General features: G+C 47.3%; 1 protein-coding gene across 4 annotated transcripts in view; it reads right to left on the bottom strand.

The window, feature by feature from the left end:
• Positions 1-27,119, bottom strand: part of SRGAP3 (SLIT-ROBO Rho GTPase activating protein 3) — a 247,180-nt gene that overhangs the window by 66,246 nt on the left and 153,815 nt on the right. For all 4 annotated transcript variants that reach the window (XM_086366585.1, XM_086366587.1, XM_086366586.1 and 1 more), the window contains exons 4-6: positions 18,139-18,201; positions 4,682-4,867; positions 366-494 (exon numbers count right to left, since the gene is read on the bottom strand). In XM_086366585.1, coding sequence (XP_086222711.1) covers positions 366-494; positions 4,682-4,867; positions 18,139-18,201 — 378 coding nt within the window. The remainder of the gene's footprint in view (positions 1-365; positions 495-4,681; positions 4,868-18,138; positions 18,202-27,119) is intronic.

Here is a 27,119-nt window from a genome sequence, read left to right as displayed (position 1 = left end):
GGGTGCTGAACATATAACCATCTTTACAATCATGGGAAGTCCCCAGGGCATGAACTGTGTACAATTACCCTTCAATCCCCAAAACCAGTAAAGGGCCTGGTGTAGTGGAAGGTGCCTGGAAAGTACACGCTGAACTACAATTTCCCAACCCAAATGTGCAAGGGCTGCCAGAGGCCCACTCCCACCTGGGGAGGTAGAAGCTATGGGGCGATACTCCTCTCTCAAATGCTCCCTGCCTGTCTCCTCCATCAGGGCTCCTGGGGCCACCATCCACCCCACATGTCAGCAAAGAACAAGGGCCAGCCCTCCCGCAGCTGATGACTCTCGCCAGGCAGGTCATCCACGTAGACCCCCCAGGAGCTCACGTCGATGAGGTCGGAGACGTCGTGGATGTAGTATTTGCTTATAGCCGCGTTGGTGGCCGCCAGATTCAGCAAGTAGTCGTTCCGGGCCTTGGTGCACTTCAGCTTGTTCTCAGAATACTTTGCCTGCCTCTGGAGGAAGGAAAAAATGGATGTGAGAGCAAAGCCACTGATGGGAGGGATTTGGGATTTTCTACATGGCCAGTATCTGCAATCAGCCCCTCATACGGCCCTGGGATGCCTTACTCCACGTGCTAGGTGAGTAAGATCCATACCCTGTACTCAAAGAGCTCCACCTTACACCACATGTGTGCAGCTGACAACAGCACTGCTGGGTAAGCTGCAGGCTTTTCCTGGGTTTGCCAGCGTGGGGTGTAACTCACACCCCTACTCAACATCCCCCAGAGGCTGCTCGAACCCCGATGATGGCCTGTGAAGCCCTCCTGACCTGGCTCCTCTTCCATGTTCCCATCCCTTATGAGGCCCTCCTCTGTCCAGCCTTTAGAGGCCAGTTCACTCCTGCCTCTAGACTCAGACTCCTTCCCTCCGCGTGGCAGGCCACGCTTCCAGGTCCCTGCATGGTCTGCTTCTTAACGCTATTAAGGTCCTTAGCCACGGTCACATGCATCAGTGTCCCCGGCATCTTGCCTGCCCCTTCCCATGCTCTATTCTGCCCTGTTTTTCCCATTTATTTAATCTTTATTCAATTTTTAATGATTAGTTTTATTTAATTTTTAAAAGACTTTTTTTAGAGCAGTTTTAGCTTCATAGCAAAACTGAAAGGAAGGTAAAAAGACTCTGGGCATGCCTCCTGGCCCCCACACACTGCCCCCCAACCCTCAGCACCCCCTACCAGGTGGTACATTTGTTACAATTGGTGGACCTACTGACACATTGCTATCACCCAGAGTCTACAGTTTACCCAAGGGTTCAGTCTTGGTGTATATTCTGTGGATTTAAACAAATGTATAGTGACATGTTTCCATCCTTATAGTATCAGAGCAGTTTCCCAGCCGGAAAAATCCTCTCTGCTCCACCCGTTCATCCCGCTGTCCCAAGTAATGGTTGTAACCACTGATTTTTTTTTTTTTAATGTCTCCATAGTTCTGCCTTTGTTAGAATGTCATATAGTTGGAAATATGTAGCCTTTTCAGATTGGTTTCTGTCACATGCATTTAAGGTTCCTCTATGTCTTTTCATGACTTGATAGCTCATTTCTTTTTAGTGCTGAATAACACTCCACTGTCTGGATGTCCCACAGTTACTTAGCCACTCAACTACTGAAGGACATTTTGGTCGCTTGGTTTTTTCACGAGTACTTTTCACCACCCTAAATTACATTTTTTACCTCTTTGCTAACTTGCTGATTTTCAGTGTCCCCTGTGAGGTCGGGGGCTTAATGGTCCCTGTTCATGGCTGCGCCTACAGCACCCAGAACAGTCGCTGCATACGGGCAGCATGAAGTGATTGGCACTGGCTGGATATGAGTGGTGGGGTGAGATGGGGTGTGGCAGCCAGAGGTGCAGTCTTGACCCAGTCTGAGCTGGACCGCCTCCCTGGGAAGCTGCTTCCGTCCTGGGCCATCCTGGGCAGGAAGCAGGAATGAGTCCATGGGTTGGAGAGCTGTCTCTTTGCCCCCTTCAGACAGATGAGTCCCACTGCCAAGGAGGAAGACAGCCTCCTTTAAGAAACAAGGCTACTTCCCACCAAGGCACTCTCAACCTTCCTGCAGATCACGTTCTCCTGTTTAGCGGAGACACTCCATTGTCAGCCTTTTAATTCTCCTCAGACATCTCTTCTGACCTTTATTCGGGGTCCATTTATTCTGGGAATTTCTAGCAACAAACTTCTGGCAGTCACACCCTGAACTAGCCACACACCCACCCTCCACAGAGAGTTTTGATATTCTTGGCCCATTTCCAGGGGGTTGAGACCTCTATGACCCTGAGACCATTTTCAGCCCTTCATGGACTCACAAAAGTTTATACCTGGAAAGGATATTGAAGATATCCTAGTTTAATTCATCCATTTTATAGGTGAGGAAATAAACATTGAAGAGAAGTAGGTTGTCCAAGAGCCAAATGACTGATTAGCATACAATCCTGAACTCAAACTTAAGTTTCCAGACCTCTCTAACCAATGCTGTCCCTACCCTTCTATAGATCCCCTTATATTGTAGCTCTGTAATTCCCTGCCTGGTTATCTTACTTTTGAAAGTCTATTTCTAGTGTAGTCTCGGACATATTATATCGAAGTATATTCCCAAAATATTGTATCAATACAGCCAGCACCACTATCTAAATTTAGAGTATTTTCATCACCCCAAAGGAAGCCCTGTACATTAGCAGTCACTCTCCATTCTTTTCTGCCCCAACTCCTGACAACCAATAATCTGCTTTCTATCTATATACATTTGTCTATTCTGGACATTTCAAATAAACAGAATCATATAATATGTGGTCTTTTGTAACTGGTTTCTTTCACTTAGCACACTTGTTTTCAAGGTTCATCCATGCTGTATCTGTATTCATTCCTTTTCATGGCTGAAGATTCCATTATAGGGATTTACCATATTTTATTCATCAGTTGATTGTTTCTAGTCTTTGGCTATTATGCATGAAACTGCTATCAAGTTCCAGGAGTGGAATTGCTGAGTTATATGGTAACTCTATGTTTAACATTTTGAGGAACTTTCAGACTATTTTCCAAAGTGGCTGCACCAGTTTACATTCCCTCCAGCAATGTATGATGGTTCCAGTTTCTCTACATCCTCACCCACACTTGTGGTTATCTGACTTTTATATTTCAGCCACCATGGAGGGGCTGTGCTTTCGACTTGGATTTCCTTAGTAACTAATGATGCTGAGCATCTTTTCATGTACTTATTGGCCACTTACATATGTTGTTTAGAGAAATGCCTATTCAAATCCTTTGCCCATCTCTTAATGGGGTCGCTGCCTGTTTATCGTGAAGCATGTTTTTCTTTGGCTTTGGAAATGACTCTGATATTTCATTTGCCTCTGGTTACTTTTCCAGCTTACCCAGGTCCTGTTGGATTTTATTCCCACTCAATCTCCTATAATGAGAGCTGTAGGATCATATAATCGTCAGTCTCACAGAATTAGTCTCATAGAATTAGTCTAATAGAAGCCTAAATAAACATCTGATGCAATGTTTGGCAAATAGAAAAAGCTCAGAAATGTTTGCTGATTATATGGAATGAATGAATGCAGAGAATTCAGCAAGAAAATCATAGCCCTTTAAGAAGAAAGGAACCTAAGAAGTAACCTAATCTAGGATGAAAAACGGCAGGATGCACACTGCCCCTTTAAATTCCCTGGCCATGGCAGACCTCATTAATTGATCACCGTACTATCTTTAACTAAAGTCTTGAGGGGGCTCATAATCCTCAACATAAGGCTCTGGGTGCAAGTGTGCGTACCAAGTCACTACATTTGGTCCGACTCTTTGTGACACTACAGACCATAGCCCACCAGGCTCCTCTGTCCATGGGATTCTCCAAGCAAGAGTACTGGAGTGGGTTGCCATGCCCTCCTCCAGGGGATCTTCCTGACCCAGGAATTGAACCAGTATTTCTTAGTCTCCTGCACTGGAGGCAGGTTCTTTACCACTAGCGCCACCTGGGAAGCCCAGGGCTCTGGGTAGCCACTACCAATTGATGACAGTTCATATGAGAAAGGAGATTTGTTCATAATCACTGTCAAATTTTAAAAGTGAAGTTCAGAGGGTTGTTATAAATGTGGCATCTGCAAAAATCAGCCTGTCTGACTCCAAAACTAGCACTTTCACCATGTCACACAAAAGCACTTCTCCAGCATCAATACACAAGGATTCTGTATGGCCCGGCTTTGGCCTGGCTGTGGCAATTTCTTCAGAATGGTTCTTTAGCTGGTTCCCAGGTGTTGGTTGGTACCCCAGTGCTGTTGCCTCTTGTTGGGACACATTAAGGCCCAGTCAGCACCCCCAGCCACTAAATCGACCTCCAGGGCAGGCTCCACCCACACTAATGCCTGGTGATTCTTGCCAGAAGATGCTCCCTGCACGAGAGTCTCATCACAGTTCAGCTCTCCAGCCAGCTGAGCATCTCTCCTTCTGCTGACCTTGGCCAGAGGCCTAACAAGTGCTAGCAGAGGCATGGCCAACCCCGCCTCCACCACAGCACTGCCCCCTGAGGGGAGCAGCTGCCGACAGCATTAATCCACCCCCAGACACTCGGGGTGCAGAGCGGGAGGCCCAGGCTGGAGGGAGCCTGACCCTCCCCTTCCTGCCTCGTCCCAATCCCCAGGGCCTCTGCTCGCCTTCTCCTTCATCTTCTCGATCTTCTTCACAGAGCTGCGGCGCTGGGGCCGGTCCTCATGCCGGAGCAGGTTCATGCTGAGGTCTCCTGACTTGTTGAACTGCTTCTCCTCCTGCTTCTCGGCCTCCTTCAGCTTGCTTTCCGCACTGATGCTCTCTGCATGGTACATGTGGTAGGTTTTCATGACCTGGGGACACATGAGTGCAGGCAATCAAAAGGCTGTTACAGCCCAGCACGGGTGGCCCTTAGTGCTGCCAACTCCCTTCCAACTTTGGTGCTCTGGTCAGCTCTGCCCCTGCCCTCTTCCCATGACATGCTCTGAAACCCCTAGGCTCTTCATTTTTATACAAGCTGTCTGAGGACTGGAGATGATGACTATCATCATTAAGGCCTTGCTGAGTGCCAGGAATGAACCAGTAAAGAGGAAATTAAAAGGGCCACTGCAGCTTCTGAGCTTCTGGGGGCTCTGGGAAGTGATGTAATGAACGTGGCCTTCCTCAGCTGGCCCCCGCCCACCCAGCCCTGCCAGCTGTGTGGCTTGCCTCCCTCTCCCATCGCTTTCCCAGTGTCGTTGGAAAAGGCTCTCCTTAGGTGCTCGTGGGATTTCCATGGGATCATCCTTCTTACTTACACACAAATCATTTTCTCAGCTGTTTCCTTAAGTAAATTTGGCCTGCAAATGGCTCTGTTCCCAAAAGGAATATTATTGGTAACCTAATAGATATTCTATGTTCTCAGAAATAAATTCATCCCTAGCTACTATAAAATTAATTCCTTTAAAGCAAATTGCACAGTGCTACCCTAATTCCATATTAAGAATTAGATATTGCTATAACAAAGGAATTTTTGAGTCAGAAGAAATTCTACACATCATCTACTCCAACCACCAAGTTTTACGAACAGGAAAACCAAGGTGTAGAAAAACAAAGTGGTGTATCCAAGATCATACAGTATTATCAGTATGGTTTCCAGACTTTACATCCTTGTGATCGTCTTAAGAATCAAGATACCGAACACTCCCATCACACCAACAAGATCCCTCGTGCCCCTTTCTGATCCATCCCCACCACTTACCCCAGCCCCCTGCAGTCACTGATTTGCTTTCTGACACTGCAGATTGGTTTTGTGTCTTCTAGAACTTCATATATATGGACCCATAGAGTATAAACTCTTTTACACCTACCCTTGTTCACTCAGCATAATTTTTTCGAGATTCTCCCATGTTTCTGCATGTATCAGCAATTCTTTTTTTATTGCTGATTAGTATTCCCTTGTATGGCTATACCGCAATTTGTTGATCTGTTCACACATTGATCATTATTTGGATTGTGTATAGTTTCTGGCTATTATGAACAACACTGCTGAGAATGTTCACATACAATTCTTTCTGTTGATGGATGTTTTCGTTACTCCTAAGTAAATAGGAGTGGAATAGAGGGTCATAGAGTAAATATAAATGATATACGTAACCACAGTAAAAATTTGGTCTCAGACTTTTAATACTATCATATCATACTGTCTCCTTCATTCATTACCATTTGCTCAGCAGATGTATTTGGAGCAGCTTTAGAGCAAGCGAGGCCAGTCCTATACCAACAGTATTCTATCTCCCAGTCCCCAACTAGGTCTATACTTTCCCTTTGCAATATCAAGTTCATGATCGTCTTTCTATGCTAAAGAACACAAGAAATTTCTGGAATTCATGGCTCCTGAGCCTTGTTGGTCCTTTTCTCCTGCTGTTTGGACAATTAACAGTAGCTAATGGAGCAGAGGTGATCCCCCAGGGATGGGACATGCTTCTACCTAACCAGGCCCTTTAAGTCAAAGAACTCCGATTGAATTACTGGCCAATGTTATTATCTCCTTCACGTCAAAGTCCTGTGAAGTTAGATTATTAGAATGAGATTCTAATAAGATTCTGTGATTCTTACCATGAAATCACAGCATGGATCTGTTGTTAAGGAAGTTTGTCATACATCATGAGTCAGCAGGGTCAACACCTATTGTAGAGCAGGTTAGGTAAGAATGTGGACTCTGGCCTAAATATCTGGGCTGAATCCTGTTGCTGCCACTTACCAGTTGTGTGATCTTGGGCAAGTCACATAACCTCTCTGACCTCTGCTCCCTCATCTATAAAATGGGGATAATAATAGCACCTATCTCATAGGTTTGTGATGAGACTAAATAAGTTAATTTTTTAAGATACTGAAATCAATACCAACTACACAGTAAAAGCCACGTAAGCATAAGCTGCTACCATTGCCACCACCATTTACATGTCTGATTTGGGCTGAGGGTTTGAAAATCTTGAACTTACTTATTTGACTTCAGGAAAATACAAACTCTAGAAACCATTAGCTAATGTGGGAAAAAAAAATTTATTCTACACCACATTTCTCCCTCCTTTCATCCTGAAAACCTCTCCAAATTTCAAAATAAATGAAAACTTCCAGTCAACTTGTCTTTGTGGAACTTGATGAGAAGACTTCTCTGCATCCGGCCCTTTTTTTTTTTTTTTTTTTGGAGTTGCTCTAAAGCTTCTAAAGAGGCCCTTCTTGCTGGTTGCATCCCTTCCTTCATCCCCTCCAACTTCTCTAAGCTTACTTCTAAACAACTCAATGGGCCAGAAAATGTGCTGGATCAAAGTGTTTTCGACATCTAGTGGCCAAAGGCAATGACTGCAGGTTTATGGATGACCAACGTAGTTGCCTATTTCCAACAATCTTTAAGCCGTGGCTCCTGGAATGGAATGTGACTCAGATCTGGGAAGCCTGCTGAAGGCTGTCTCTGGGCCCCCATTCTCGAACCTTTCCTTGACCCCTCCACCTTCACAGACACCACTGGCGTCTGCATTCCTGCCCCGTGCTGCTGGTGCTGTTCGTTTCTGAACTCCATTTCCTTTCTGGGTTCAAGGATTCCTGCAAAATCCATTTTTTCCCCCATTTCAGCTGCTGAGGTCTGCTTATCTCAAGCACTGATTTATCGTGTGTGTTGGGTAGTTCAGAGGAAGAGACAGCACTTCAATTTGCACCTAGAGCTTCCCATCCAATCATTCACGCATCCATTCATCCAAGTGATCAAGGTCAGCATCCCAGCTGGGCTTTCTCAGCCTCCCACATTTTCCTTTGGCTACTTTTCTACTCCTCTTGAATCACAGAGTAGTCTTCCTGCCCTCCATCAAGCCAGATTCCCAGAGTAGTCTCTGAACTGCATTCCAAAAGCCCCATGATTGGAGAACACAGCCCAGTGACCCTGGGGTCAAACTCTACGTGATTCAATTGGTAATTCCTGATCCCAAGAATCATGGTGAACTGGACTGCCCAGGGACACTTATGTCAGACAGCTGCTACAAGAAAGCTCACCTGGGGACCTCTCTGAAGTGAGTCTATTTATGCCCAGAACCCTCTAGATGCTTCCTTTATTTAATTACCTGAAACAGGGGCTTTGGCATGAAAGGCCCTTAGCTCAATGGTCCAGAACAGTCTGCTTAATATTGCCAATCCAGGAGGTGCTGAATAATATTTAAATTTACCTATTACTTCAGACTTTGCAAACCTCTCTTTTTATTATCCATAAGGAGCATTTCAATTAATCCTGGGAGGCAGCAGAATAATAATAATAGCAGCTAACATTTACTGAACACTTACTACATGCCAGGCCTACTTCTAAGCACCTCACAGACATTGATTCACTTATTTTTCACACAACCCCTATGAGGTAGACTATATTCTGCCTGCTTTACCAACGAGGAAACCACAACATAGGGATGAAAGGGTGCTCTGCACCATGGAGACTCAGGAGACCTGCTTCTGAGACTTGACCCTCCTACCACTTGCCGGGTGGCTGTGTGGCAGAGGCTTGACCTCTCTGTGCTGCCTGGCAAAGACCGGGGGGGGCTTGCAGAGACCTGGGGAAGCTGTGACTGCAGAGTGGCAGGCTGCCAGCAGTGTGGGGGTGGGGAAGGGAGCAGAGGAGGATGCAGGAGTTCAGTCAAGTCACTGGGACACAGTCTTCAACCTGGGATCTCTGGAAGGGCCTCAGAGACACCCAGAAGCTTACTGCCAGATGGGAGTTCACTTTCCAGCCCTCGAGATCCTATCAGGGACAGCCTTTCAGAAGAAGTCTAGCACAGGTTGAGAAGTACTAGGCAGGGATATGTAAGTGGAGACCACTGTTCTTGGCCCCAAATCAGTTTCATAGGTTCTCAGAGACGCTCCAGAAACCTTGATATATTATCCTGTCACTGAAGGAGACTGAGGCCCAGAAATGACAAGTTTGGGTCCTAAGTCATACAGCAAGCCAGATGGCCAGGCTGTCCATATTTCCTCTTCTGGTGATCATGCTGCCTTTGCTGTGCACGCTGTGCCTCCTGCATCTTCCCAAAGCCTCAGATCATGATAATAGGAAAGTATTATCTGCACGGTTCTTCAAATCCAGATTTAGATGCAAAAGAAGGCAAAGGCAATCTGGAAGTTCACATCATTAATAAAGGGACAGACTGGGGCAGGATAAGGATCAGTTTTTAGAAAAAAAGGTTCTCAATAATGCAATTCTGTGTACGTGTCCTCCACCCAACAGGAAGGGCCATCCCTGGGCCACAGAAGAGTTGTGAATGAAGTGAGACCCTGGGCCAGAGCATAACAAAGACATCCTTAAGGAAAAGAGAAGTACCCAAACTTCAGTCTGACCACCACACTCTGTGCTGCCTACGTTCTCCGTAGAAGTTCTAATCACTGTCTTACTCATTTTGCACCTTTATAAACGGCCTCACCCAACTCGAGTGCAAAGTCCATAAGGGCCAGGACACCGTCCATGATCATAATCCCTGTATTAGAGCAGAGATTGGTACCCAGCAAGTATCAGTGTATATTCGCATGAATAAATGAATGACAGCTAGATGGCTGGCTGGATAAAGTGGTGGCTGGATAGGCAGATAGGTGGGTGGGTGGAAGGAGGCGTGGCAAGATGGATAGATGGGTGGCAGGTGGATGAATGGATGGATGGCTAGATAGATGGGTGAGTAGGTGGAAGGATGGGATGGACAAGGATAAAATTGAGTCTATTGCTTTTGCTCTAATGAATATATAATCTTTGGGGGTAGGGCAACAGCTACACCTTCAATTGCTAAATATTTATGGAACAGCTCATGATGGGCCTGGTACTGCACTCGGACCTACACGAGAAAACACTACAATGTAGAAGACAGAGACAGTCTCACTGAATACACACTCTAGTAGGGAGACAAACATTGTGCAAGTGATTATCACAGCATATGAGAAGTGCTATGATGAGGGGAGTAAGGGCTGCTAAAGGAAGGCTTCTTAGAGGGGAAGTGATACCTAAACTAAACTTTGAAGGAAGAGCAGCTGTCAGATGGGTGAATAGGGTGTGGAGTGGGGGAGGACCGTTCCAGACAAAGGGAGCAACGTCAGTATTAAGCCCAGTAGAAACGTGAGCCAAACAGGTTTGAGGAACAGCTTACAGGTAGGAGAACACCAGGTGCTTGTCTGAAAACCAGCCAACGGAGCCACTTTCTTCTCCTCCCCGAGCTTCTCTCCCTCAGCAGACATCTGCTGTTTTTCTCTGTCGAGGATCAGCCAGTCCTCCTTCTGGAATGGCTTCCTGATTTTCTTTGAGGAAATCCCCCAAATTCCCTTCCACCGTTCTCAGCCCATGTGGTTCAAGGGAAACCGACACCACCCTCCAATCCTTGCATGTGGGCAGGAGACCCAGGCCTGACCTGTCAGTAAACATGATGTTAATCCGGCTGCAGTGATGGGACCCCCAGCCTGGCCAGTTAGAAACAGCCCTTGGGCTCTGCTGGAGACAAGGGGAAGGCAGTGTTTGCTGTCCACTAGGGGGCGCTGAGCTGATAGGAAGTGAGCCTGTAGGGGGCGGGGATGCGGGGGATGGACGTGGGCCAACTTTATCTCCACAGGAGAGAAGCCTCCTGTAGAGAAAAACAACATCAAATGAGGGAGGGGATGGTGGAAGGAAGGAAAGAAGGAAGGGAGAGAGAAAGAGAGACAGAAAAGAAGAAAAAGGGAGGGAGGGAATAAGATAAAAATGGAGAAGATGTCGTTCTGCTGCTTTTGCTCTGGTGAGTATATTGGCGGCTGGGGGCAGGGGGAGGGCAGCTGCACTTCCAATAATTAAGTATTTATTGAACAATTTATTATGTGCAGGCACTGTATACCAGGTGCTGCAAATTCTACTGTGTGGAAGACAGATAGGGTCTCTGCGCTTAGATTACACACTCTGCTGGGGAGAAAGACAATGCAATTAGTGGGTTAGCCTCCGAGATTCAGTAAGTTGCCATTTTTACATGTCAGATTGTCCTGGCTTTCTGTCTCTTGCTCCTGAATGAGTCCCAAAAGGTGGACTTCCTTCCGCACTAGATTTCCCACTACCCAGATCACCCCTGGCCTCTACTGGCCAGACTTAGTGTCTGACTCACACTGACTGGCTGAACAGGGGCTACTCATCTCGGGTCCTGGCTTCCTGCTTCTGTGCCTCGCTCTCCACCCAGGAAAGTCCACTGTCATTCAGCTCCAATCCAAGACCATCTCTTCTCCGCTCACACCGTGTCCATATCCCTGTTGACACCTGTCACATGGCCAAGCCATGACCCATCCTCTGGACACATGGATCATCAGTAAACGTCAGCTGTGTGAAGGAATGTCTCCATGGGAGAGCTGAGAGGGGTAGGGAGGTTGTCTAGAGGGAAACCTTATTGCCCTCATTCTTCTAAGGACCACTGCCAGCCCTAGATGACACTGGGCACACGCCTGGCCAGCAGGCTGTGACAGGCTGGCAGGGCCTGCCATGCCCTGGTCTCCGTCCCAGGGCGGCATGAAGAGACAAGCCTGAGAGGAACCTCAGAGTTCCTCTAGCTTCCTGTCTTCATCCTGCAGATGTGGAATCGAGGACCAAAGCCCAGCTAACTTGCACTGCATCAGGGTTTCCCAAAGTGTGCAATGGGAACAACTTACTTGTGTTAGAGAAGTGATTTCAGGTGTTACAGACATGTTATTAACTCTTTTCAGTTCTCTTGGAATCCTTCTGATTATATTAGGGGGAAAAACTCAGCTCAGTGCTCTCATATCTAATGCCTGCCTTGGAGGCAGCACCAAGAATTAATATTGGAAGGGACAGTTAGGGAGTTTGGGATGGACATGTACACACTGCTGTATTTAAGATGGATAACCAACGAGGACCTATTGAATAGCACAAGGAACTCTGCTCAGTGTTATGTGGCAGCCTGGATGGGAGGGGAGTTTGAGGAAGAAGAATGGATACATGTTTAGGTATGGTTGAGTCCCTTTGTTGTTCATCTGAAACTATCTCAACATTTGCTGATCACTATACTACAATATAAAATAAAGTTTTTTAAAAAGAATTAACATTATTTTTTCTCCGTTTAGCTAATGGAAACCTTCTTTTATGCCAGTTTGTTTTCACTCACTAATGTGAAGTGTCATTTCCTTCCAAAATATATATGTGTGTGTGTATGTGTGTGTGTGCATGTGCTCGGCACTCAGTCGTGTCCAATGCTTTGAGGTCCCATGGACTATAGCCTGCCAGGCTTCTCTGTCCATGGAATTTTCCAGGCAAGAATACTGGAGCAGGTGGCCACTTTTTTAATATACGTGTGTTTATATAAATAGTTGAATGTATTTATGTAAGCAACTTCTGCGGGTAGACTTGGAGCAGGCCCTGCCACGCCCCGACTGGGTGGCCTTGGGCTGGCTACCTGGCCTTTCTGTGCCTCACACAGCTTGTCTCTAAAATGGGTGGTAACAGCACCACCTACCTCAAAAGTGAACTGAGCATGAAAGAATTAAGACACTGGGCGTTGAGACCCATTTCTGGCATGTGATAAGCTCCATGTAAGAGTGGAGGCTCTAAGCACTAATGAAATGAAACAATCTCCAAAACATAACAATAATAGCAAGGTGCAGAGCAAGCTGCACAAGGCCCAGCTGGTGCCCCTGTGCAGGATACGTGTGTCCATGTACCTTGGTGATGAATTACATCTCTCTCCAAGGAGTCACTCGCTGAACTAGAAACTAACAACTGGGCATGTATGGGAGGAGGGGGAGAGGCAGGTAACAGGAGACACGCTTATCACTTGGTACCTTTTTGTACTGTTTAACTATCAGGGATTTTTTCCATTGTGCATGCATTATCTATCTCTAACTTTAAATATTCAACAATTCTTTACAAATGGTCTCTTTGGCTCGAGTATGAAGGATGGGAGGATGGGAGATGGGAGACCAATCAGGAGGTGGCTGAACTTTTTTAGGCAAAATATTCTCTGAGCTCGAGCTAGCCTAGTGGAGCTGTAGGCAGGAGGAGAGAGGGAAGGAAAAATGAAAAATATTTATGCTTCACTTTCATAAACACACAATGATTTAACACTGATATTTGCCAGGCACTGTGCTATGCTCTATGCCACTCACTCATGGAATCCAGAGGATGAGGTGGTGAATCCCCATATTCTAGGGGGCTGAGACCCAAAGGGTTTGACAAGTGACAGGGCCTGGAACCCAGATCCATTTGGTTCTAAAAACCTGTATTCTTTTCAGTACACATGGCTGCTTCTCCATAAATTAATTACAACAGGGAGAGGTGTTTTTTATTTTTTTAAAAGACTTGATTCAAAGAAAACTATTAAGTAAATGGCACAGAGCCCAGTGGCATGATGAAAGCACGGTGCTTATATTTCAGTGATGACAGATGTCAATCCAGAAAGATACACAGTGAAGCTGGCATGGAGCTGGGGCCAGAACCCAGGTTGCAGGATCCCGTCTCAAGCTCTCTCTACTATTGCATCCCTGAGAATGGTCATCGATAGGGAGACAGGGAGATGCCACTGCAAAAATTTATCTGAGGGCCCAGAATTTATTTCACACGCCTAAACCCAGTGCAAATCAAATCGAAGATGGAGTAAGTAAAAGGTGGAGCCCATCTGTTACTCCAGTGTCCACCGGTCACCAGAAGTGGGCTCGTATGGATGCTCCTCAGGCCCCTCCACATCGCCCTGAACCAAGTCTCAGGGCCCCGCTAGCCATGCTGGGCTGGGAAGGCAGACCCAGCAGCCCTGCCTGGGGGAGCCTCAAGCAGAGCTCCTGAGCCCGGAGGAGGGGCCAGGTGACAGATGCTACAATGTTTGTTAGTGCAAAGCACAACAGGTGCATTTTGTGATGTAGAACTATTGAAAATCTGAACATATTTTTAGCTGAACAACAAAAACAGAATGTGTTGTTTCTGTTTTGTTTTGGCTTTGCTTCTTCCAGAAGGACTGGCACACTGGCCCACATTCTCGACCTCTGCCCTTCTTTCCTCCCAGGCCAATACACGATGAACAAGAGCCATATTGCGCCAGGCTGATGGGAGTCTAGGGGAAAAGAGGTGAGGTGTGACGCGGGGTGTGCATGTGTGTGTGTGCGTGTGCCTTGGCATGTTTTAGAAAGAAGGGCACCTCAAGGTGATGAGGACTAGGCAGAAGGAAGCCTTGTCAAGTGAATGAATGAACCAATGAACAAATGAACTAACAAAATGCCCAGCCCTGCAGTCTTCTCGGTGTCCTTCCTGATCCCAGATGGGGACAAGTCTTTTCCCTAAAGTGGGAGATGGGCAACCTTAAGCATTCATCTCTATCATCATTATGCCCTTACCACCTCTTCTATAAAACATTACAAGAAAAAACATGGGATTCCTGGACAATCCTTTCTCAACATCATTTCCTTTTTAGTCCCTGTGGTCATGACTCGGGCTGGGGGAGGAGGGAACATCTAAAGGCTTGCAAAATCAGGCATGGTAACCAGAAAGAAATCCCCAATAACAAAGCGTGGAACTGGGGTCCAGAGTGCCCCCAGTAGCGGGGTGCTTCGGTAGATTGTTTACAAAGATGGCCTCAGCAGTGGCTCGATGGCCTCAGGGAGATCACTTTGCATTGGCACTTCAGAAGCAGTTTGCCTCTCCACCCTACAACTGTGGACTTGGCTGTGTGACTTGATTTGGGCAATGAGCTGTCAGCACATGTGACACAAAGGCTTGAAACCCCACTGGTGTTTTCCCATTTGGAGCTCTTTTTTTTTTTTTGATTGGTCAGGAAATTTTAGCTATATCACTGGCTCCACTGGAACCCAGCCCAAATCACTAACCCACAGAATCATGAACAAATAAAATAGTTGTCATTTTCAGACACTGAGTTTTGACATAATTTGTTACACAGTCATTGATAACTGATACAGCCTTAAGCAAGGCTTTATTTCTTTGTGCCTCAGTTTCCTTATCTGTAAAATGTGTGTTAATTAAATGATACATATAAAGTATCTAAAAGTGTGAAATACATTCTGGCCATGGTTGTTATTACTATCCTTGTTTTGACAATAAGGAAAAAGGACGATATTTGACTTGGCTGAGCTGGGAGGTCGTGCAGTAGAAATTCAAACCTCCCCCTGTAATGTTTGCTCTGCTACGATCATATGTTGTCTCCCCTACGGAGAATTCCTTTTCTCTTCCTCTCTACCTGTCTGCTTTGCTAATTCCTACCATCTACAGGCACTGGGCTCAGAACTCACCCTGGATTTCAGTAAGCCTCCGGGAGCCAGCCCTTCACCTTCTGAATCCTCAGTGAGTCTCTCACGAATGCCCACACTCCCCTGTCATTACCTCACTCAGCCAATCTGTCCGGACTGCCTTCTAGGTGGCAGCACCACCCTCGGGGACAGCGGTGGGGACACTACAGAGAACCTGGAGCCACCGCCGGGGACCCCCAGTCCAGGCGCCCTCCCTCCGAGTCCACGTATCCAGCCCACGCTAGGCTCTGACCAGTTCACAAGTTTACTCTCATCTTCCCGGGCAGGTTCTAAATTCCTTGCAGACAAAACCAGTTTCTTTCATTTATTCACAGATCCCTCCTTCCATCCCTGGGAATAACAGGGATGTACAAGACACTTCAAAGACCAGCTCTTGAAATGTTCACAGCCTGCTGCTCTTCCTCCTGTGGTGCTAAGACCATAGAAGGCAGTCCCAAATATCTGAATGTAAGTGAATTTCTGGTCAACGATAGAAAACTCAGTGCAGACAACAAATGACCTGGTGGGGGTGGGGGTGCTGTGGGCACTGCCAGGGTCTCACTTTTCTGCAGCAAGTGGCAAAAGGAGAGAGTGGGGAGGGGCTGCCCCTTCCTTCCCCTTCGGTTCTGAGGCCATCGAGAGGCCGCTGGGAGATGGGAAGAGGGACCAACCTGCCCACCTGGCCTGTTTGTCTAATACCAAGGGCATGCACTTCTGTCCAGACACCCTGCCCCACGGCCAGCAGGGACACACGTGTGTAGGCACCAGCATCACCCTCTTGGTCCCTAACAACTGCCTGCCCGATCCAGCCCACAAACTGGAGAAAGCTTCTATTGCCAACCTGAGTTTCACTGAGAGCTGAAGAAAGACACAACAGCCAGGTGCGATCTGAGGCTTTGGGCCTCGAGTGTAGCGCTTCTCACCAAAATCTGACTCCAGGGAGTGTATATGCCAACTGAACAGACAGGGCAGAGAACTTCAGGATAACACAAGGAGTTTTTTAAAGCAGCCGCAGGAATTTGAGGCCCAGAGGTGACAGCTTTCTTAAGGTGGTGGAGCTCGGTCTAGGTTTGCAAACTGAGTATGACACAAGTAAGTGTAAGAGGACAGAGGGAATAACAGGGGTGAAGGAGCCAAGGTGGGGGGATTTGGGGGTGAACAGAGAGCACCCAGGAGGGGTGCCCAGCTGAAGCCCAGAGGAAAGCTTCAAGATCTGAGTGGGAGCAGCCAGGATCCCAAATACAGACCCAGGTGCTGGAATACCATGGAGGTGAAGTGCCTGAGAAACAGGAAAAGGTCCTGGATGGAGAACAAACCCTCTGCAGAGAAACATTTCATCTGGTTTCCGGTCTCGCCCCGTTGTCACCATGCTCCCCCGCCGCAGGAACGCACAGCCTGCCTCACCCTCACATGCTCCAGGGAGCTGGAGACAGAGTGTGAGATAACTGTGGGCTCCAATACGCTGTGCCTCTGGGCTCTCTTTCCTCCTGGTGTTCTTCACATGTCTTTCCTTTCGTTCTCTAATAAGCAGGCATTATTACTTCTGCCTATCAGCTGGATCTGAAGCCAGGTGTCTGGCTCCAGAGTCTGTGCTATAAACCATGAGGTGATTCTCCCCCACAATCCCAGCTGCCTCAAAGTCAAGTTATGTTTTCTCCATCAGCAGTGCCTCTTTTCGCCCGAAGCAATGATCTAATTAAAAACTGTCAGGGTTCAAATTTTTCTCCTTAACTTGGAATCATAGAAATATGTGTTTCAACGTTGGTAGACCAACCACTAGGAAGTCTCACCCCCATTTTTCTGATTGGGAGACTGAGGCCCAGAAGAGGAAATGCCTGGCCCAAAGTCTCATAGCTGGTTGGAGTCTGACGCAGGACTTCCTATCTGAAGTTCAGGCTCTTGGGCAAAGGCTCTTAGCCCCTGAGGGGTCCACCAGCTACTAATCACACAGGATGTGGACTGAGAAAGATAACAATATCAACGAGAGGGGCCTTCTCACAGCCTGCTCTTGGTCCTCTCATACCAGGGATTTTCAAATATAATTTTAGCCTCAGAATCCTCCCCTTTTAATGAGACATTTGATAAGTAATCTCCACATACTTAAAACATAACAATTTGATTCCAGCCTGGTGGCCTTAGGGGTGGAAGTCCTGTGGTTCTGTCTGCTGGGCGTCCCGACCCCTGGGGCTGTCCCTGGGGCTCTCACTCCTCCCCAAGGAAGCCCATGGCTCCTCAAAGCACAGGCTGTAACTGCCAGCACCACTAACCAGTGTGCTTGTGTTCCCCATTGCCTTACCTTCTTGGATTCTAACACCCATCCCAAACCCAGTTAGATCTCAAGCCCAAGCAGGCAGCAAGGTTAGTTCTAGGCCAAATTGTGCACATTCTGAAATTATTACCCTGAGATGGCAAGGCATGCTTATCAACCCCACCCCGGCCTCATGTGACCCTTCAAATAGTGCTCCATTTTGCAGATGAGAATACTGAGACCCAGATGAGCTCCACGCACCACAGTCAGTAAGAAGTGGGCCTCAGCTTCTTCCTGTCCTGCCTGAGCCTGGCTCTCCCCACCACAGCTTGGCATCTTCTGCTTTGAAAGGTAACATGTTCTCATGGCTGGCATATAATCTGAATCTCTGTGAACTTTTACAAACTAAATGTGCCCAGGGCCCCTCCCCAGATATTCTGAAACAGAAGCTGGGGCTGTAAGCCATTTTATCCCACCCTGATAATCCTGCTGTCACTCGAGCAAAGGACAGAGCAAAAGGGCCCAGGGTTACCCCAGACCACTGGTCAGCTTTCCTCCAGTGCTGGGCATGGAAGCAAAGGGGGCTCAATCCCAAACAGTGGCAGAACCCAGGGTGAGACTTACTGTGTAGAGCTCGTTGGTGACCTTCAGTAGCTCCTCATGCATCTGCAGGCCGATCTCCTTGCTCTGTAATGTGGAAGAACAAATGTCAGAGGGGCAGAAGGGTGCTGGCTGCACTGACCAACTTCCTTTTCAACACAGAAAGGGCAGCAATGCTTGGGGTCACCTGAGAAGGGGTACAGTAATCCACATAAACCTCACTGACCCAAATCTGAATTCTTCAACTTATCTCCATGAAACGAATCCACAGAGAGAGATTCCTTACAACAGGAATTCCTGGACCATGTAAGCTGGGGAACTCTATATATCACCTCCCTACCTTGGTGAGTCACAGGGACATCATACCAAAAATTCTGAGGAGCCCCACAGCCAATCAACCTGTTCATCTTTCTGTAATCCTGGGTATCCTAAGCTGATGTGGTCAGAATGTGTGTCCCTAGCTCAGCATTCCTTAACATCTCATGAGACTGGAGTTCCAAAGAACCCGGTTTAACAAATAATTATCTAGCCTTTCAATTCAGTGAACAGCCCAAGTAAACAGAGAGTCCACTGGAGCATGAGGCAGGCCATATGGGTTCTAGCCTGGCTGCATCACTGTCTGGCCCATGGCCTTGGAACTGAAGTTATTGAATCTATAAAATATATATATATATATAAACTTTAAAAAGTTGCTTGAACAAAATGAGACAGGTTTTCTTACTGCAGAACTTTTCAGAGGCTTTCATCCCCTCATGTGCATGGACTTTCTAAGGCGGGGGGCATATAGCACGCAAGTGTAGTTGACCTCAACCCAAACCACAAGGTGACATATATATTTAATACATTGAGGGACACAAGTCAAAGAACAATGAACAAATAATTTCCAGGTCCTCTCCAGCCTGAAGAGTCCAGGATTCTGTTATTTTGTGTATTATTATTATTATTACAGTCAGCCAAGTATTCTGTATCCAAGGATTCAACCAACTGTGAATTTAAAATATTTGAAAAAAATAATCTAGAGAGTTCCAAAAAGCAAGGCTTCGATTTGCCTTGTGCTGCCAGCTATTTACACATAATTCTATTCACACAGAATTCATAACTATTAACATGGTATTTACATTGTACTAGGTATTATAAGTAATCTAGAGATGATTTAAAGTATATGATTTAGAGAATGTACATCTTTATATGCAGATACTATGCCATTTTATACAAGGATCTAGCGCATCTTTGGATTTTGGTATCCACTTGGTTGGCGGGGGAGGTGGCAGTGTTGATGGTCCTGGAACTAAACTCCCCATATTGCTGGATGACTGCACTGTCATTATTATTTGAGGGGAGAGAAACTGCTCTCCCTGTTTTCCCAGGTCATCGTGTGAAACTTCCATATTGACAAAGGCAGCTCTGCCCCTTGACAGCAGAGCCCTCCTGTCCTTTCTCTCAGCTCCCTTGGCCTCCAGCATGGTCAGCAACTGACTTGCAGAGACCAGCCTTCCTCTAGTTCCTGCACAGATCAGAGCCCTGGACTCTGGGGTCGCTAGGAAGATTCAGCACCAGACACGCCTTCCTAGGCTCTGCTTCAGGCCCATCTCATTCCCCTCAGCTTCTAGGCCTGGCAGGGCCAAGAATCACCTCTCCAAAGGCAGCCCTTACAGGTGTCAGATTTCCTAACAGAGAACAGGAGCTCTGGGGCAATTCCAGAGATCTGTTTAGACCTCCCTCCAGCTCTGCTGACTAAAGCAAGGGGACCCAATGCAGAAGCTCAGGACTATCTCAGCAGAATTTTCTGTGTAGAGCTCCCAGGGAACCTTCTGTCACATCATGGGCATCTACAGAGGTACCCAAAAAGCCGTTTCCATCTCCTTCCACTCTCCCTGAGTCTCAGCAGCTGCCTCAGTTTCTCCTGCAGCCCCTCCCCCTGACGTTTGCTTCAGACTCTCTGACACCCCTCAGTGACCTCCTCTTGGTCTGGCCAATGTCTCTAACACCCAAGACTTCGTTTCTTATGTATTTATTTTTATGATATAACTTTTTTGCTAGGTAACAAGTGCACGTGGTTAAAGAAACTCTAACAGCCAGCAAAAAGTGAAAAGTAGGTCTCCTGAGTTCCCAGAACCCCACTCAGAAGCACTTACTATTAAAGGTTTCTTCTGGTGCCTTCTAGAAACAGTCTATGAATATACACACATACAGCTGGATAGCATATGTTCTTTTTTTAATATAAATGAAAGTAATCTACACAAGCTTTTGCATCTTGCTTTTTTCCACCAAACAATGTATCTGACAGATTTTTTTTCCTTGACAGGCCATGTAGCTCTTGCATTCTCCTTTTCTATTAATAATAGCGCTTGGGGTTCCATACACCAGATATGTCATAACTAATTAACCAGCCGGTTGTTTCCAGTCTCTTAATATTCCAAACAAGGATGCAGTGAACATCTCTGCACTCTGTCACTGTGCACATGGGCAGGGACCCTTGTCAGATAAATTTCTTGAAGCAGCTCTATTGGGAAGAGTCTGGCCTTCTCAGCTCTGCCCCAGCCAGCTTCCCATGCACTGCTGACTTCAGCTCCCACTTCTCGGTGATTGGCAGCCATGTCGTCACCTCCATGGCCCTCTCTTGGGCTCTGTCTGCATAACCCCAAAGACCCTATCTTCAGCTGTTGCAAAACAATATAATTTGGATGACCCCCTCATCACATCAAATTCAAATTATCCAAAAGAAAATGTGTGATGTTTCCTCCATCTCCTCAGGTTCAGTCAATGGGATAATATCTTCCCAGACATGGCGACTGGAAATTTGGAGCTATTTTTGACACTTTAAAAAAATTCCTCCATCCTCAATCCAACTTGTCACCGCATCCTACCATCAAACTGCCCAGTACTTTGTTCTCTGCAGCAGACAATGCCGACTCCCTCCCCAGCATCCAATCTTGCCTTTCCTGCTTCCTAACAGAGCCATGAATCTGGCTCTGTGTTCATCTCTCCAGCCAAGTTCTTTCAAGGACATAGCCTACCCCATCCTGACTCAAGATGGTGCATTCTGTATGTGTTGTTAGTCCAGGGGTGAGTATGTGACAACTGCATGGAAGAGGACTGAGAAGGTTGAGGGGAAGGTTTCAGCTCTTCTACTGAGTGGTAGCAAAAGTGCCTGGAGTCTCAGTGGCTATCAGCAGACCTCTTAGGACCAGGAGAGGAAGCAGCTTCGGCTGGCAGAATGAAAACCTAAATCCTAATGACCTCCCAAGAAACTGGTTGAACTGAATCCACAGGCTGTCTCCTGCAGAACTTCTACTTTTGTGGCTTTACTAGTTAAGTTATTTAAAAGCTGGATTTTCTGTCACTTGCAGCCCAAAGCAACCCACATTTTCCACCCCCAGTCCCAGAGCAAGCAATGGCATCACTGCAGGGCCCAGATTCCTGAAGCTGCCCCTCAACAAAGTCCTGACTCTAGCCCCCCATTCCTCATGCCCATCCCAGTGTCATTTCCTAGAAGAGTATTTTACTGTGTTCCTCCAAAACTGTCTCACTGCCTACGGGATCGAGACCCAGCTCTTAAGCTTGACTTTAAAGGCTCTATGTGACCAGCACAGGGTGGTGTGCTTGTGTGCTAAGTCGCTTCAGTCATGTCTGACTCTTTGTGACCCCGTGGATCGTAGCCTGCCAGGCTCCTCTGTCCATGGGATCTCCCAGACAAGAATACTGGACTGGGTTGCCATGACCTACTCCAGGGGATCGTCCCGACCCAGGGATCAAACTTGCATCTCCTACACTGGCAGGCAGGTCCTTTACCATTAATGCCATCTGGGAAGCCTAGTTACTAGGTGGAGAGGGCTCAAATTCAGAGCCAGAGAGATGGAGATTGGAGATAGGATGTTAAAAACCATTTAACCTCTCAGCACCTCTGCTTCCTCGCCTGCAGAAAGAGTGCCTGTTACTGTCCTTCTTTGCACTTACAATGGGAAGCATAGTGATCTACTTGTTTATGCATTTGTCACTTTTTTCCCCATTTGAAGGTAAACTCCATGGGGTCAAAGAGACTTTCTCCCTGGTGACAGATGCTCAGATCCCCTCGTTGCTGGGGCCACTGGCAGCAGACAACCCCCAGCTGAGAGCATGCTTCAGTGATGGCATCAGAGGGCGTGGAGACAAACCCTCCAAAGACTGACGCCTCATCCAAAGATATGGGGCGAAGAAACCAGTCTCTCCTGTCTCAACCTGGACAGCTTTAAAGGGTCATTCTATCTTTAGAACTCCTTGTAGGGCTGGCTAAGACCTTGAGTAAAGACTGCCTGCATCACACTTGACTTCACTCTGCTCCCCTTCTCCACCCTCCCTAGGGGTGGATCCCAAGTATCTCCCTGTTAAATTTATCTGCTGTTAAATTTAGGCCTCAGAGTCAGTTTCCCAGTCCCCAGCTTGCAGTGTCTCACTTTCCCACTCTTTCCGCGATGCCACAGAGCCTGTCACCCAGTGGGTGCTCATTAAATACGCTTGCTGAGTGAACCTATGAATGAATGCAGTGACGATTCCACTAAGCCTTAGTCTCCTCATGCATAAACATGGAACGATGCCATGGTGTCATGAAGCCCTTGTGAGGCTGGAAAGAGGTGGCAGCACTGGTGTCATACCAGACACAGGAGAAGAGCTTGGGCAGTCATGTTACAGCCTGAATCAATACCTACTGGATGCCAGGGGCAATATGAAGAGGTTGCCCAGGAAAGGGAATTCATAATTGAATTTTTTATCAACTCTTCCCAGTTTGGTGGGATCAAGGGTCAAGAACCAAAATAGCATGATGTAGAAAAGGCTTCAAAAGAGTGAAAGAGGTGATATGGGATGTGGGGATAAAGAGGCTGGAGGGACCACCTCACCTTGCATGGGTGGCCAGAGACGGCATTCTAGGCAAAGGCCACAGCCTGAGCAAAGCCACGTTCCCCAGGAACAGGGGAAAGTATGGTTTGCAAAGACAGAAGCATAACAACAGAAGAACAGAAGACATGCTTGACATGGAGGCTGGGCCAGATCACAGAGGCTGACAAAGTGCATCTGGGAGCCTCCGAAGGTCTGCAAGCAGGAGTGTCTGATGGGCAGTCTGTGCTCTTTCAAGAAGATGAAGCTGTGGGTAGATGGAGGGTGGACTGGATGGAGGCAGTAAGTTTCCAGAGGGAAACTGCCTGAGTCTCTGCTCTCTCCCCATCAGCACCAGCCTGGGGGGTACTGCCACAGTGAGTGCTCAGCCAATAGTTACTGAACTGTGAAGGACTAAAGGCACTTTAGTTTTTATGGTTGGGTTTTGTTGGGAAAGGAAATAATCTCAACTACAGTTCCAGAAACTACTGAATGAGGAACCCAAACCAAACATTCCATCATGAACGGGAGGCCAAATCCCTGATCATCCCCGGCAAACATCACGCCCAGCCCTTGGGGACCCCAGGGGCAGTGTATTCACACTCTCTGTCCACATTTCTCGCATGACTTTCATGCCTATAGAGGCTGGGGTAGTGCGTTGCTTCCTTCATGCACAGGAAGTATGCAGACTGTAAAATATAACTATATTGGGCCAACGCAGGTTCATCCACAGCAGCCCTGGTTCCTTGCAGTGGGAAGGACAGAGCCCTGTCTCTTTGACCCCAAAGTCTATAAAATCAGGTGGCAGGTGGCCCCAGCCCTGCCTCTTTTTTTGCCCATGGCAAAGGACAGTTAAACTTCCCTTAGGACCAGATAACTCTGAAGGAGGTTGGGGAGCTGTCCTGGGCTTAATTATAAGATGCTTAGCAGCCTTCCTGGCCTCTAATTTCTAGATGCCATAAGCACCCTCTACCCCAATCCCAAACTGCAACAACAGAAATTATCTCCAGACATTGCCAAACGTTCCCTGGGGGACAAAATCACCCTGGGTAGAACCACTGCCCAAGGGCTCCAAGTGGCAGCCTCTCTAGCCTACAAATGTGTTTTATTTGGCCATTCAGAGTGTTCAAAAAATCTGACTTTTCCCAGCATTTAAAAATAAAAAATTCTCCTTACATGTCCAGATTTTCAGCTTCTCTTGCAAAACTAAAAGATCCAGAGAGGCTGAGCTCCCCAAATTGGAAAACGGGGGCCCCTCTGGATGGGTTGTGCTCTCCGGTTGGCCACAGAATCTCCATTCATTTGTCCATTTGAGTTTATGACCCAGAAACCAGTGGGGTCTCCCGGGGTGGCTGTCTGTATCCTCCTGGTGCTCATCCAGACAGCCATCCCAGAGCTGCCGAATCTGAACCTGTGAGAGGATCTTTACATAAGTGCCCTTCTCGTGTCCCCACCTCTGAGAGCTGCCGAAGAGTCTGCTTCCTGAGAATGAACCTCCGGACTCCCTTGTGGACCCCAACACCACTGCCTTTGTAGAATCCCATACCCCTGAACCCATCCTCCTGCTCACACTACTGTTTCCTGGAGCTCTGTGGCCAGGTCCTCACCTGGCTTCAGTTTGATTTACACAAGCATTTGTTGAATGACCTACTAGACACCAGCCTCCACGAGGCACTAAAGACTCAAAGCTGAGTGAGACCTGGCCCCTGTTCCATCAGCCACAGCCAGCATTTCTGGAGTACATTACATCAGTAAACACCGTCCAAAGTCACCTCCATACGTTATCCAATGGAAACCATTAAGGCAGGTACTATTATACCTACGAGGCAGAAGAAGGCTGGCGGCTCAAATGAGTTAAGCAACTTGCCCCAGGCTATACAGCTCGGAAGGGGCAGAACCAGGCTCAGGTTTTGGTTGGTCTAACTCCAAAGCTGGCACTCGTAAGGACTTTCTGTGGTCTGTTTCCCCAGCACCTAGATGAGATGCGGGCACACAGGTGAAGAGAAGCCACTGCAGTGCTGTCACAGAGATGAGTCCAGGCCAGAAGTCCAGGTTGCAAAGGAAGGCATGCCCTCTGGACTCCACCCGCCCATCATGTGCATGCTCTCACCACCTGTGCAAAAATCTGCATCCCTGGTCCTTGCCCTCACCTGCAGGCAGCTCAAGTTCTCCTTGACTTGGTACTCCTTGGCTCGCTTGCCCTGCTAGGCCTAAGTCAGCCATGCTGATCATCTCTGGCTTCTTCCTTTCTCCTTGCTCTGATAACAAAAGATGAGACATGGGTGGGACTGACTGCCGCTTGCCTTTCATGCCATATGGTCCATCCAGCACGGGACCCGGGATGACCAGGTCCTCTAGCGCCTTACGTCTAGTGACTGGGTCAGAGATGGAAACATATTTCAGGCTGAGCTGATGCGAATCTTCCCTGAAGTTTTTTAAGAACCATATTCTCAGATCCTCTCTCCTCTGGGGTTGCTAAGCTAGGACGTCAGGGGTCTTGGGCTGCCCACCACAAGGATAGTCGGGGTCTTGGCAACAGTATTTGTGTCCTGATCTCGTGATGCTTAGATAAGATCTACCTGTGGACTTTTCCAGCTTATAGAATCTCGTGAATTTCCACCTTGGCTCATGTGAAAGAATACTGATGCATTCTGTGCTTATTTTAGCATGAAGACACCAAATGACCACGGGGCGAGACAGTTTTCTGAACCTCTACCAAACACCAGCTTTCAAACAGTTTCTGCAAAAGAACCACTTTCCAACCAAGTAGAGAGAGTGTAAGCCCCTTAGAGGCTGGGGCTTTGGCTTCCCAGAATGCTGATAACAAAGACTGGCGTACAAAAGGAGCTCCATAACACCTGTGCATGAGCTAAGCAGAACACAGACACTAAAAGAAGGCCAACTTTGACTCTCACTTTTTTGCAAAAAAAAAAAAAAAAAGAAACAAAACCACATACATTCACATCAAGATGGCACCAGCTGACATTTTTTGACACAATGGTTCTGGAGTGAAATCAATGTTTTCACCAAAAAAGTCCTGCCGTGGATGACTGGATTTGGTTTTCAATGCAGAGCTAATCTCACTTTTAAGAGGAAACCCTTAAAACTGTTACTACAGATCCTAAGACTTCATGAATTATATTTAAAAAGTCCTCTTCAAGGGTATGTCTCTGTCTCTCTCAAGTTAACTCAAATGTGGAGCTGGTCACTCTGAACATTTAGAAAACATAAAAATCCTGAGTTTTAATCACAGGACTCCCTCTCACTTCTTCAGAGGACATCGTTCCAAAAAATGCTTCAGGAAACTGCAAGGCAGGGAGTAAGGTGGAGCCATCCTCAACTCCAGCCATCACATCAGGAGCTGAGTCAGCAACATCTGTCTCCCTTTTCTCTTTGCTTGATGTTCTCATGTCCGGTTTTCCCCCTCTGGGAACATTCCATGGCTTCCCTAGTTCTGGGGTTCCAAACAAACAATGGGAAACCAATACACAAACAAAACAAAGCAAAAACCAAAAACTCTGTCTCTTCTCATTCTAATCCATTGCTTTTCCACACTCCAGCTTGTTTTCTCATCAAATAACAAAACTGGAGACCCACAGATGTTCCCTATTTAAATAAATGATATATGTGAGCACTGGCCATCTCCCAGAGAGACTGTGTTTTTATTTCTAAAGCAAAGGCTTTAAGGGTGTGTCTCGGAGGGATGGAGCGTTTCCAAGGCTGTCCTGGAGGGCTGGTTCATCCCTGAACACGGCTGCTTGGACAGCTGACTGGCTGATTTCTCCAAGTAGGGTCCTAGCTTGCTGGTAACCCAGCAGCCAGCGCTCTGGCACGTCCCCACCCCTTGCCTCCCAACATCCTCCTCAGCCTACACTCTGCCCACCTTCCACCTGGACCTCTGTTATCCTTCCCCCTCCCCCATCCTCTTCCTTTCCCTGCTCCTCAAGACCTCTCTTCTTTCCTCCCCTTTGCAGACTGATTTCTGTCTTCTGTGGCTGCAACTCCAAATGTTGTCACCGACTTGTTTTCACAAGGATCTGGAACATCTGGGCTGGGAGGTTGGGCTTCAAGGAAACAGAAAGGCCCTGCACCCATTCATCAAATGCCCTGGACAGAGGTGGGCCCCACTGGTACCTCCCCAGGAGCCCTGCGAT

This window comes from Bos grunniens, chromosome 22, assembly GCF_055505025.1.
Source record: "Bos grunniens cultivar Pamir isolate PY7600 chromosome 22, Bosgru_T2T1.0, whole genome shotgun sequence".
Classification (NCBI taxonomy): Eukaryota; Metazoa; Chordata; class Mammalia; order Artiodactyla; family Bovidae; genus Bos; species Bos grunniens.
This window is presented reverse-complemented; position numbering and strand designations above follow the sequence as displayed.